This window comes from Haliotis rubra, unplaced genomic scaffold, assembly GCF_003918875.1.
Source record: "Haliotis rubra isolate DU_JTF1 unplaced genomic scaffold, ASM391887v1 Scf79, whole genome shotgun sequence".
Classification (NCBI taxonomy): domain Eukaryota; kingdom Metazoa; phylum Mollusca; class Gastropoda; order Lepetellida; family Haliotidae; genus Haliotis; species Haliotis rubra.
The window spans coordinates 1,388,458-1,402,473 of record NW_025767512.1 but is presented as its reverse complement, the minus strand read 5'-3'; the positions used below and the strand labels follow the sequence as shown (position 1 = coordinate 1,402,473).

Here is a 14,016-nt window from a genome sequence, read left to right as displayed (position 1 = left end):
ATTATACCCACGTCCATGATCAGAGCTTACGACAAGTAATTCCTTGACATATTGATCAGATCATGATTATCATGTTTATCAGAGTGTTTCTAAGTTCTGATAACACTACCTATTATATATGGTAAGTTACAACATTTTGATTTGACTATCTTAGTTATTGTCGATTGAAAATATAACTCTCAAAAGAAAGTGTATGTAATGTACAGGGAATGCATCCGTTTGTGTCTGACAAGAATGGTTGTGTCTTGTAGGTAAAGAAGTGCGATTGATTGTCTGCAATATGTGTAATCACCATTTTAATTCAGTCGAAGGACACTGGCTTGTTTGTACAACCTATCTTCCCTTCAGTAAATGATTTGATTTACAGTTAATGTTAGTTTCGTTCAGTTTAAGTGGAGTCTTCTAACTGATATTTAAGGCTCCAGGTGGCTTAGGGACAGTTCATAATTTATGGCTAGGGGGTGATGATGATTTTTATGGAGAAGCATGTCCAATGTGATTGAAAAGCCCTAAACTTTATGTAGTAAGTGACCTCATTTTATGTACCAAATTGCTGTCACCCCCCAACCCCCAAAGTACACGTGTACAAAATTTATTATCCCCCCCTTCCCCTTAAAATCATCAAAATCGGCATTTCTCTCCTCCCCCCAGCCATAAATTATGAACGGTCCCTTAGTTGTGTAAAACACTGCAATTCGCTGAGCAGAGTTGCCCCCCTTTGGTGTGCCTAATCTCCGTGATCACAGGTTCGAATCCCAGTTCATCCTGATTCTGTCTCTGTTGATGACATTATTCCAGAATTTCACCAAAGAAATAAACATCTGAGAATTGTTTCACGTCAGACTTTTCCCCCATACCAAGCTGACAAGTAGTGATAAAACTGAGACTTTTCTAAGTGGTATTAAACCAATTCTTAAACTTTGAAGACTAGTAAATCTTTTTGTGAAGCATGGCATTAAAAGTAGCAGTTTCATGTTTGGACAGCATCCTGAAAGGGTGTTCACTTCAAGTTAAATGCAACATGTGTGGATTTCTTGTCAGTAAATTTTGGGAAATAGAGAGAGATATTTACCAGTGTTTAGTCTTGATGCTGTGGGTCTAAGTATGAGCGTTTTGACATCCTTGGTGGTAAAATCTTTCATTAGTTCTGATGTGAATTCCAGACATACGACCATTGAAGATTTTGCCAAGATTTCTAATGCTGTATGTTTCAGGCGGTTAATGTGTTTTGCTTATCTCGACGATCGTCCAGGTTCGAATCCCACATTGGTAGAGAATATGAAGCCTTTTTCTGTCCCATCTTGATATTGCTTGAGTGGCAAGCATTCAAATTGTGATTATATTCCATGTCGAGACAATGTGAATATGTACACCAACTCGACACTATTTGTAACAATGGATGATGATCAAATATGTGTTCTGCTTGTGTTTATTGCAAGATTCAATATTTCTAGACAGGCTTCTTGAATGTGTCTTTCACAGAGATGTTTTAATTCTGTATTAAAGTTTTTTGTTCCTTGTCTGTTCAGATCATCAGTGCCACCAAATGAACTTGTCTATTTTCACCTCCCAACTTTCATGCCAGATTTGCTTGCATGTGTTTGTATGTGTGCTTGGCAAAGATGAACATGTACCATAATATATACTCATGTATAATAAAGCAAGACAATGTATATGAAACCCATCGTTGTCTTGTTTCCAGTATGTTGACTCATGATGACATGGAATTGGCTTTAATGTTGTGTGAAAGATTATTGCACATATTGTGCAACGTGCAATGTGTTTGTGTGTCTGCTTATAGAAGTCTCGACTAATGCAGATTTGGTACTGCTAGACCACTGGTTGGTTGCTTTTATTTAACACCGCACTCAGCAATATTCCAGCTATTTGGCGGCATACTGTAAATAATCAAGTCTGGACCAGACAATCCAGTGATCAACAGCATGAGCATTGATCTACGCAATTGGGATAAGAAGACGTGTCAACCAAGTGAGTGAGCCTGACCACCCGATCCTGTTCATCAGCTTTTACAACAAGCATTGGTTGCTGAAGACGAATTCTAACCCGGATCGTCACGGGTATAGTCCGCTGGATGCTCCACTCACAGTATACTGGCTCCTAATGGACTAGTCCTTGTTCATTTCCCTTTATACTGAGCATCAGGCTGGGTACAACAATTACTGTCTTTGATTGCTGATTGATGCTGCACTCAGCAAAATTCCAGATATCTAATTCCGGGCCTGATTGGCATCACGGTCATCGATCTATGAAATTTGAGTATGAAGACCTGCATCAACCAAGTCAGCATGTTGAGGTTTTTTTCAATATAAGGCCAGGCCAATTTTATTTCTTGTTTTACGGATTTTTGTCACCAGTCAAAGTAATATTCATTCTAAATACTCAAAGTATTTTACTTTTGGCAATTTATGAAGTGTATATAGAGCAAAAAACATTTGTCTTGTGAGTTTACAGTTTTGGCCAATAAAAACCAAAGGATTTAATTTTTTGAGCGGGGAAAATGAAAAAAATTTCTTCTTATTCTTAATAAAATACGACAGGCGGATCCGTAAAACAAGAAATAAAATTGGTCTGGCCTAATTTAGGTTTCATAACTTATCTGAGTAAAACATCTGAAATTAATGAGATTGCAGTGAGCAACACAGACTCTGGTTGGTCAGACTTACTCAAAAGATTGGCAGTTGCTCATGACATCAACCACTGGGTTGTGTCTTGACTTATTTTAACAGGACAGAATCAAAGAGCCTGAATATACAGTGTGCATCAGTAAACAATAAAAGACAACACAAACATTGTGCTGGAAAGTAGGGGCAATTCTCAAAACTTGCTCATTACAAAACACATTCAAAGAAGTACCGGTAAAAGTATTTATTTCTCATTGAACAATGTTGAAACTGATGAATATGACCATTCATTATAATGATTTGACATCTTGACATAAAATGAAAACGATACAAAGGTGTCTGAACTTATACAAAGTTACAGTTCAAAATCTCCCAGCTCAATAAGGGTATAATACTACTCGGCTAATCTTCAAAACCAGTTCTCAGTGCTACAACAGGAACTGAATAAAAATGTAAACAGTAAACATTCACTCTTGGTTTTGCCCGTGTCACAGTCCCCGAACTGCATTATTTTCCCCTCTGCCCAGCCCTTTCTGCAATGGTAAACTTTAAATGAAGCAAGTCTAGATATCCTCAAGTTCTGAATCTATCGAAAGACGTATAATTATTCAGAGACTAAGTGTTAGTCTAGTCTTCATCAAGCAGGACAATCTACAAATTTAGAAGAAAAAATTAAAAAAAAGGTTTACACTTTCCCTCTGAAAAAAAGAGACTGAGCCTGACCAATTTCCTAGAAACATGATAAGTAGAAAAACTGGAGAGTGGAATATTGGGCACATTTCATTTCTTTGAAATTGATTTTGGTAGAGCAAAATGTCATAATAAGGATTGTACATATATCATGGTTTACATACAGGTGTTAAGCATACATCAGATGCAAAGTTCATCAATTAAAACTAAATTAAATTACAATTCAAGTAGACAACTTAATGAATTTATGACTAAAGACAGAGAACACGCTAAGGGACCATACATAATTTATGGCTAGGAGGGTGATGATGCATTTAAGGGGGTCGCACATTTTGTTCTGGGGAGGCAGGGGGGTCATCAATTTTGTACACATGTAATAGGGAGAGGGTGGTGGGTTGTTCATCAATTTTGTACATAAAAATATTACCCAAATTATGGGGCATTGATTTTGTACATGACATGCAGGTGGGGTCACTTACTTTGTACATAAATGTTGGGAGGGGGCATTCACATTGCACATGCTTCTCCATTAAAAATCATCATCATCCCCCAAGCCATAAATTATGAACAGTCCCTAAGATACACATTTTGCCACAATGAGGGTTCAGCAATACCCATCACCAACACTTCAAGGGTTTGTATACACAGTGTTCCTCCATCACCATTGATCTCGCTGAGAATGCATTTGGTTGGTTTGCAGTGCTGCTGCTTTTCACCAATGAATTACACAAGGGCCTGGCCCAGTGACAGAGTAACAGGGGAGCACAAGTTGTTACATAACAAACAGTATTGATCCTCACATGACATGTGCCAAAGTGCTTCATCCATCTGGATTTATCAATGCCAGAATATCCTGGAATGATGGGATCCTACAATGTCTGTGTATGGAGTTATGGCTCTTTCCATCTTCAGGAGTTGTATGCAGTTTATTTTTATACCAACAAAACGTGCAGATAAAGCTAAAGGTTACGAGATTGTTGATTTAAAATATTAATTACATGGTCATGTGTTCCAGCTAAACAAATTAATGATCCCCACAATCTGTATGTTTTGATTGGGCTCTTTATCATCTCCTAGAGTTGTATGAAGCCTCTTTCAATAGACACAGCAGTCTTGTATATTCACACTTAAAGACGGAATGCAGTGTCATCAAGACTGTGAAGTATGGATAATAAGTGAGTGAGTGAGTTTTACGCTGCACTCAGCAATATTCCAGCTATAGGGCGGCGGTCAGTAAATAATGGAGTCTGGACCAGACAATCCAGTGATCAACAGCATGAGCATCAATCTGTGCAATTGGGAACCGATGACGTGTCAACCAAGTCAGCGAGCCTGACCACCCGATCCTGTTAGTCGCCTCTTACGACCAGCATGGGTTACTGAAGATCAATTCTATCCCGGACCATCACGGGTTATGGATAATAAGTACTCTCAGGTATTTTCGTCACGATATGACTGAGTGAGATATTGCCGATGTGACGTTAAATAGAAACTCACTCACTCACTCAGGTATTTAGTTACCACTTTTATGAAACCTACAAGCACAAGTATGAAGCTGACACATTTAGGGGAACCAGAACCCAGATGCCCTGTTCTTTTCAACACTGGCTCAGATGAACAGCATGTTCTCTTTTGAAAAAAATTGACGTAATAAAACGTTATAATATATGACAACAATATGTTTTGATATATATGACCAGAGGCTGATATATTTCATGACAACTTTGGCGAAAATAATTGCAGATGTATGAAAATGAAGTAGGAATCTACATGCGACATTTATCACCATGTGTCATGATCTTCAGGCATATTTTTTATCAAGCCTTGAATTCTTCCCAGCACAATTTCATTTGTACTGCGGCAGTTTTCAAACCCATATGGTGGCTCAATAAAGAGAGCATCTGCAATTGTCAAAATGTCTCCATCAACTGTAACTGGAATCCGATTCTTTTCCAGCCATGATTTTAGCAAGAGCTGTCTTCTCTTCATTTCGTCAGGGGTCAAAGCCAAGGCTGAAGCTGGCCTGAACAGCTGATCAAGTTGAACTCTATACAGTTCTGTATTGTTATTGATAACAGTAATCTTTGACACAGTGCTGCCTTTAATGATGTCAACGCTAACGTTGCCATCTTGATCAAACTGAGCCAGGACAATGGTTTCTGAAACTGGGTCTATAGTAAACACCCAGCCTGTATGTTCTGCCCCACCCTCATCCAGAACTGTGACTTGTTTATACACAAACTGCATCCACTCTTCAGGATCCTTTTTATAGATGGCGTGAACACTGGTATCACCCTCCATCATTAATCAGAGAGTTGCACAAATAAGTCTTCAGCGATGAGGTGTATGAAGAACCAGAACTTGTACTTAAGTGATATTCAATGGTTCCAGTAAAACCAACAGGATGATGAATCTATAACAAGAACAGCCTCAATGTCCTAATTCAAAATTGTTCAGTTTCTTGTATTTCTGCAGTAACTCAGTCTTCAACGTCAGCTGCTTACGGAGCACAGCAATCTTTTTCAATTGTTCGTCTTTGCTTGTTTGGATGCCAGAAAGTTTATCAACACTTTCTCGAGCTTTCTGCAGCTGGTTTTAAGATCAGTCATCTTTTGATTCACATCATGGGAGTCCTTCTCAATACTGAAGAAGAGAAAACACACATTTTTAGTGTAACATCAATACCTATGGGATTTGTGTTACTCCCCATTACTGGATAAGCTGATACTAATATCATAAAGTGTTAAAATGCAGCATTCACTCGTCATGCCGAAGGCCCGGGTTCGATTCCCCACTTTGGTACAATGTGTGAAACCCATTTCTGGTGTTTCCCGCCGTGATATTGCTGGAATATTGCTAAAAGTGGCGTAAAGCTAAACTCACTCACTCACTCCTGTTAATGTGAAATGCAAAGCACTTCCTATCCGAAAATAATCATGAAGCTCTTTCAGGTTATTTAAGTTGAATCAGCTGTTATAAAATAGTTTGATGCATCATATGCCATTCTGTGATTTAGATTTTCAAGATTTTACTCTTTAAAGTAAGAGATCCTCCCGTTCCCCCTTCCCAAATAATAGATATAAATTAATATATGCTAAAATTATTAACAAAACTTTTACAACAATTACTAGAGAACTCACAAACATGACTAAAAGTCCAAAATTTATGTTAGGGTTAGGTTTAGAGTTAGGTTGGGGGAACGGAAGGAACTCTTTCCCTTTTGAACATCTGATAAATGGTCATTGCAAATTGTTACCATTACAGCTAATGAACAAACATTTCTTCGACAACCCATTCAATGTGATAAATACATAAATTATATTGTGTTGCACTGTACTACAGTCTGTAGCACATTTGATAACTAATACGTCGATACCAACAAACTCACAGATGAAGCTCACAACTGAACATTACGTGTTCGTTAACTTTTGTTTAATATAAAATACTACTAGTTACACGTGTTGCGCTTAAACAAATAAACGAAAGAAAATAGTATGGGCATTTTAATGAATCACTTATAGTAGAAATATAATTTTTGAACCGCCTATGGGAAAAGATTATAAGATAACAGAAGTCCGTGGTTTTATCAAATGCACTAATGACGTAAACATTCACCAGAGACCATATAATAGATTATGTGGTCTCTGCATTCACACATTATAGTCTGTTGTGGTGTCCTAACGCAAGTGATACGTTTGTTTGCGAAACCCAAATGATCCTATATTGATACAATGTCTAGTTGGCATTTACGAAACAACATTGTCATCTTCAGACATTTGATATTACCTTCGTATTACATCATAGATAGCTGGAAGCAAATTCAGTTCATTTTCAGCGTAACTTGCTGCCATTGCTTTACAAAATGTTTCACAAAGGTTCAGCGTGCTCCATTCTCTACTTGTTGTATTATCTCCCTTTATCACTTCCGTCGATTATCATCCGGACAATTCCAAGAATTACAAAAACCGGACCAAGTGCTATTTACTGGATATGATTTATTAAAATGCGTTAAAAAATCTTATCGATTTACATACATTATCTGCATGAAATATCCACACGTTCCCAAGCCTTTGGATCTGACAAAACAAAGAGTACACTAATGTGCAGTGACCTCCGCTTGTCAATCAACAAAAAGCGCTGGGCCAAAGGTTAGCTTTGCTCCCAAGCTTATTAATCAATTTGTCACACTGACCTTGAAACAAATTTGTCCTAAACAGCCCAATCAAATCTATAATAGCTGGCAAGTCTAGATAACCCTATTTTCTGAAAATGGAGCGATCGAGGTTTGGGGCTGCTTTATCCCTATACTTTATTCAGATATATTTTTATCTGTTAGTTTCTGTAAAATATTTACGTTTCAAAGACTACATGTTAGTTTACACTTAGCTCTGAAATCTCAGTAGTTTAATATCAACACTGATTTTTATTTTTAGATATGGATTGCCAACCCGTCAGGAAAATATGTGTTTCTACAATAACGATACAGACAAATGCCTGTCTATCAATGTAGAATACTGGTTCTTCAAAATATAGCAATTTGAAGCGTTGTTTTATAAACAGTTTTATAAAACAGGCTCATCATATTTCCAGAGGTATTAGTTTGAAAAACACTGGTCAACGATGAGGACAAATTCTGCCCCTGATTGTTTTGCACTACGTTATAGCTTACACATTTATTTTAGAATTTACTTTTGAAATGGTGAGTGAGTATAGTTGTACGCCGCTTTTAGCACTATTCCAGCAATAACGCAGCAGGGGACACCAGAAATGGGCTTCACACATTGTACCCATGTGGGGAATCGAACCCGGGTCTTCGGCGTGAGGAGCGAACGCTTTACCCACCAGGCTATACTACCCCACCGCCCCAACTTTTGAAATAAGGACTATTACCCGGCTTCTGTCTGTGCCCGAATCGTTGATGCTTTGTAGGCCGTCTGGTATCTTCCCTGGACCAGCATTTACACCACAGAACGAGTTGAGTTGATGCGTGCCTAACAAAAGAACCAGGTGCAGGGGAACCTTTGACTTACCTGAAATGTGGCATTAAATTCCGTTATGATAGATTTCGATACATTGTCCGAGTGAGCCCTTGGTGTTTGGGTGCAACGCGATATCTTGATATTGTGGAACATTGGATTTCGGGTACAAGCAATTTTCCAGCTTTATGGCGAAGTTGAATAAGCATTGAATTTCGGATGCAAGACGACATCTTGATCTGGATGAGCACCGGGTTTACAGGTGCAAGACAATGTCGTGATCTGTATGAGCACTGCATTTGGGGAGCAACGCGATGCCTTGACGTAAATCTGAAGATGTTGTATGCAGAACAGTATTGTGGCCGTCTGTGTAGCATTTTAGCCATATTGATCATGAGTTTGAGGGGAGGGGTCAGCGCATTCTCTGGCACGTAGAATGGACGCTGTTCTATCCAAATCGCGATATCGTCGACGACTGGGCCACCTGCATACATTTTACATTTATCAATGGAAATGAAAAATAAATAAGTCAATTTCATTTTCGTCATACGTAAATGTGCAGGTGCCAAGCACAAAATGATGATGACTTAACTCACATGGCCAACGGATATATCAATAAAATGGATAGTAAAATAAATCTGCCTTTCAAACTAAATTCGACATGGCATTTCACAGCTGAAGTTTAATTGAATAGAAAACACAACATTTGTTTTCTTCACTCTTGTGTTTATTCTTGAAACTGTCCGCGGATCACGTTCCGCGTCTTCGAACGCTCACTCCCAGAGTGTCAAGCTGTCGATCGATCTCTTCGATCCTCAACATCCGCCGTGAAAATGGCCGTGCTGGATCTATTATTCAGTGAAATTCGAGCTTCAGGCGTGTCCACCTCGGAATGAGAATATTATATTAGCTTTAAATATTATTCATTTACACGCAACGTGAAGTTATCGTGACATACTGCGACAGGAGAAGCCTGCTGCTTTTCCATTTGAGAGCCCGAGTCGATTGCTTGGGTGAGCAAATGCAGAAGTTCAACTTAAACAAATTAACTAATCTTGTCACTTGCTGAGATTACTAGAACACAGTTGAAGGTTTGATTATTTCTTCTTGCCTGAAGGAGCCCTTACCCATTGTTTGGTTATCAGATTTTGTTTTTGTTTTTTGTTTAACGCAACACTCAGCAATATTCCAGCTATATGGCGGCGGTCTGTAAAATAATCGATTCTGGACCAAATCATCCAGTGATTAACAGCATAAGTATCAATCTATGTAATTGGAATACGATGACACGTGTCAACCAAGTCAGCGAGCCTGACCACCGATCCCGTTAGTCGCCTCTTACGACAAGCATGGTATCAAAATATAGCTTTATCCAAATCCTTGACGTTCTATTCAACCATAAAGACAGACTATTTTCTTTGAAAATATCTTGTAACTATTAGTTCAAGAGATTTACGGAGATGTTTGACAAAACCGCGTTGCAATGTACATGATTTTAATGTTAGTTCGTATAGATACTCCCAAAACTATGAAACTGCGTTTTGTACCTCCTGTGTGACTGAACTAGAAGATGAATTCCACATTACATTATTGTGTCCTCTTTACAATGAGTATCGTGTTAGATATTTACCTGAAAACTGTCGTAATTACCCTAATGTTTAAATGTTTCTTAAACTAATGAGAACAAGGGACAAGAATAGACTCCTAAGACTTTGTATCTTTCTTAAAAAAATGTTTGTACTTCGATCAAAACAAAAAGTCTCTATGAACACATAAGCATATTAATTGAATTAATAAGATCTATATTCTCAGTGTGGCGCATATACATGTTTTGTCTACTTGTTTTACACATGCAGCACTGTTGGCCTCATGGCCATAAATGATGATGATAAATGATGATGATAATGATGATGATGATGATGATGATGATGATGATGATGAAGGTTGCTGAAGACCAGTTGCTACCTGATGTAAAATTTAACCTGTTTAAACCCACCTGACTAACAGTCTAGCGAACATATGCCAGGACCTGTTTGTTCGTCGTCCGGCGTCCGGCATCCCGCGTCCGGCGCCCGGCATCAGTCGTATGCATCTTCTCAGAAAACCGGTGAAGCTGGAACTTTACATAATACTCACTAACGCTGATATCCCAATTTGTTCAAATAGTTCGAATACCAAATCTAATATTGCAGCAAAAATGAAAAAGAATATTTCAAAATGTCATGGAGTCTATTACACTTGCAGTTTCTAGTAGGATTCAACGTACATTTTCCAGTTTTTTCTTCTTACGAATTTTAAACTTCGACCTTGTTTTAACCTTTGTTCTTTTACCATACTTTTCACATTGACCATGCCCTCAAATCCTCTCAGAATGCATTTCTTTACAGTATAATCGTTACCTCCTCAGAGGCTACTCAGTGCCCTCACGTTATGACTATTCCCACTATACTTAACAAGGAGGTAAAATGACCCTACCGACAGAACATCCTCGGTAATCTCCAGGGTATACGTTCCGATAAATCCCACTCCACTGGAGATTTATCGGAACGTAATCCGGAACGTATACCCTGGAGATTATCCAGGATGATAGAAGTACTTCAGTCGCGACTAGTACTCAGGATATGCACGTATTATTTGTTTTATTTTCTTTATTATATTTGTTTTAAAACGCACGAAACCTGTCTCTTATATGTAATGGGTGTTTTGCCCCGATAAACATACGGGATTTGAAATTATACACCTTACTGAAACCCAATTATAAGAGTAAATTAAAATTTATGAAAATCTCTGCTGCTCTTCGTTACTCCTCCTTATTTTATGTTTTAGGGTGAATTTTTAAAAGAACCACTGTATTCCAAAATGAATAAACGCTTTATCATATTTTGGTAATTGCATAAATGAGGAAATTTCCGAAAAACAACGAAAAATGAACAAATTACAAAATATGTTTTATCCCAGAAAGCGAAAAATTCAAAGAATCTTCTAAAAGGCTCGATGTACCATGTTGCCATGGCACCATAATCATCAGTCCTGCCAAACCTCTTGCTTGTCTTATGGAATGTGTTTGTGTATGCTCATATAGCACCACAAGTCGGTTTACGAGTTATAAAACATTGAATGACACTCATAACTTGAAAGGGATGAATTCATGAATAAATGAATAATGAACACTACAAGGAATCTACTTCCTCTCTTTCTTTTTTGGACTCGATCCAAATTCACACAGCGACAGGGTTTGGTTTGTTGTAATTAGCAGTCACTGAACCACGAAGTATGGGCATTGACACGCTAGTAATAATGGAAGACAACAATGTTTAATAGCAAGGAATTAAACTGACAAACTTGTCATGTAACTGCTTACGTTGAAACATTTCAATCATATTTTCTGTCAAGCAAAAAGCAATACATCACGAACAATGCCGCGTAAGGCCCAATGATAGTGCCGTAGGCGGTCTTTGCTTAAAGAAAACAGACGAGATAACTGCATGGCTTTGTAATGTTCAAATTTGCAATTTTCCATTTCATCTCACATATAGATCAACAACAAACTTGTTCCAAGTACAAACAGCACCCAAACTCTCTTACAAATATTCGATTCTAGTTGACTGCTTCGCCCATAATTATTGTTGATGGAATGCCCTCTACATTATGTACACTTGCAAACCAGTATTTTCCTTAAAGGCACAATGCCACCCATTTTCGACAATATTTTGGCCTATATTTTATATATTGGGGGCATATGCAATCACTTTAGCTTCCTATTGTTGTACTAAATACTGACTATGCCTTTCGACTTGCCTGAAATCGATAATTGAAACTTCGAGGCGAACAGCTTCCAAACAGAACACTTGCCATATATGGATGTAAACAATTGCTTCGTACATCGAAAACTGTCGCCCGCGGTGTCGTCGGTGTTTGCCGAACTGGTTTCAATCACAAGTTGGGTTATTGGAGGTTCGTGCGGTTTACTTGAACTAATGTTCGGCCGGTAGAGGGCGCGAGAGTCGATTTAATGCAACGTCCCTGATGGCTGATAGTATTATTGAGAGAAATGCATTATTCATTTTTAGAGAAATTTGGGATGACATTGTGCCTTTAACTGTAGTCAAAATGGTGTGTAATCCATATCGATCATTGTGCTGGTAAATTTGTGGAAAACCCCTCTACTACACCTCCACGGGTAACAAGAGAAATAGACCAATCTGCCTACTGCGGACTGTGGAACCGTTGAGGGCATCACAGAGATTCAACAGTAAATGGGACCATGCATTATGTGCATACTGAAAAATGATAAAAAACTAACCAAATTCTAAAATGAAAGCTCGAAGCAAGAAAGATAACTGTTTGAATGCAATAAGTTTCAGGAAATTATCATATAATCGCATTTTCAAATCACGGAGTTAGGTCACATACTTCTTCATACACATTATTAAAAGATGAGCTGATCTATTTCTGTAAATACTATTATTTGTCTTTAAAGTAAAACGTGTTGTCTCTAAAGTTGTCTACTGACCATTAACTACGGCGGGGTAGCCTAGTGGTTAAAGCGTTCGCTCGTCATACCGAAGACCCTGGTTCTATTTCCCACATGGGAACAATGTGTGGAGCCCATTTCCGGTGTCCCCCGCCGTGATATTGCTGGAATACTGCCAAAAAGCGGCGTGAAACTAAACTCACTCACTGTTACGACACGACGGTGTCCAGTGTAAGGGTCAACGCAGAACCTACTCCCGGTAACGCTGAATATACTCTGGCGACACCAGTGAGTGGCAGTGACCACACTGATGGAATCCGTGCAAATTCCGACAACTGGCCATCAACTATGTTGTAAGAAAACACGTAAAGTACAATTTTGTTCCCTTAAGCTACCCCGCCCATGAATTTAGTTTGGACCTTGCGAATGGACGCATCAGTCATTACTGTAGCTGTAGCTGATTGAGCGAGCGAGTGAGTTAGTTTTACGCCGCTTTTAGCAATATTCCAGCAATATCACGGCGGGGGACACCAGAAATGGGCTTCACACATTGTACCCATGTGGGGAATCGAATCCTGGTCTTCAGCGTGATGAGCGAATGCTTTAACCACTAGGCTACCCCACCGTCCCGAGTAGCTGACTGAAACTTCTGAAGCAGCCTGGTTCCCTGGGTCTGTTGCGCCTGCAACACTGAGTGTCGGAGCGTAGCGCAGGCGCAACAGACGCAGGGAACCAGGCAGCTTCAGAAGTGGTTATGTAAATGTCAAAAGCACCATACTGAAACCATCAGGTCCCTATTGTTCCCTAATACCCGCAGGCGTCAGTGTCGTTTTAGTGGTGGAGTGATTGTGAGCCATATGTCCTTGGAATCCTTGAAGAATTTAAAGAAGATTGACAAAGGTCTGTGAGAGGCTTGATATACCAACGCTTTGAGCAGCTTATTTCATTTCCATCCGTCAATGTTGTTGAACTAACCCCCCAAGGTAGGCATGTTAAACACTCTCACATCGAGATGCATGGCTGTTATACATACAAACACAACCGTTATGAACCCAGGCCAGAGTATAGGTCCCCAGAATCTTATGCTTGTTGGAATGGATCGGGTGGTCGGGCTTTGGTCATTGTAAAACGACGGGCGTTTGCATAAGTTCATAATTATTCAGAGCCACAAAGACAAAAACGTCTTCACCAATGCCATTCATATATAAACACGATTTTGGTATAAATACGCTAG

The 14,016-nt window shown here is 38.9% G+C and overlaps 2 protein-coding genes across 2 annotated transcripts; both read right to left on the bottom strand.

The window, feature by feature from the left end:
- Positions 1-4,627: 4,627 nt before the first annotated feature.
- LOC124261151 (gem-associated protein 6-like) lies at positions 4,628-5,636 on the bottom strand. Its single transcript, XM_046695476.1, has one exon. The coding sequence runs from the start codon at positions 5,634-5,636 to the stop codon at positions 5,115-5,117; it is 522 nt and encodes a 173-aa protein (XP_046551432.1). The 3' UTR covers positions 4,628-5,114.
- Positions 5,637-5,741: 105 nt separating this feature from the next.
- LOC124261153 (mediator of RNA polymerase II transcription subunit 9-like) lies at positions 5,742-7,240 on the bottom strand. The gene is given in 3 exon segments (XM_046695477.1): positions 5,742-5,926; positions 5,929-5,975; positions 7,119-7,240. Coding segments are annotated over 3 exon segments (276 nt in total). The 5' UTR covers positions 7,184-7,240; the 3' UTR covers positions 5,742-5,762.
- Positions 7,241-14,016: the final 6,776 nt, after the last annotated feature.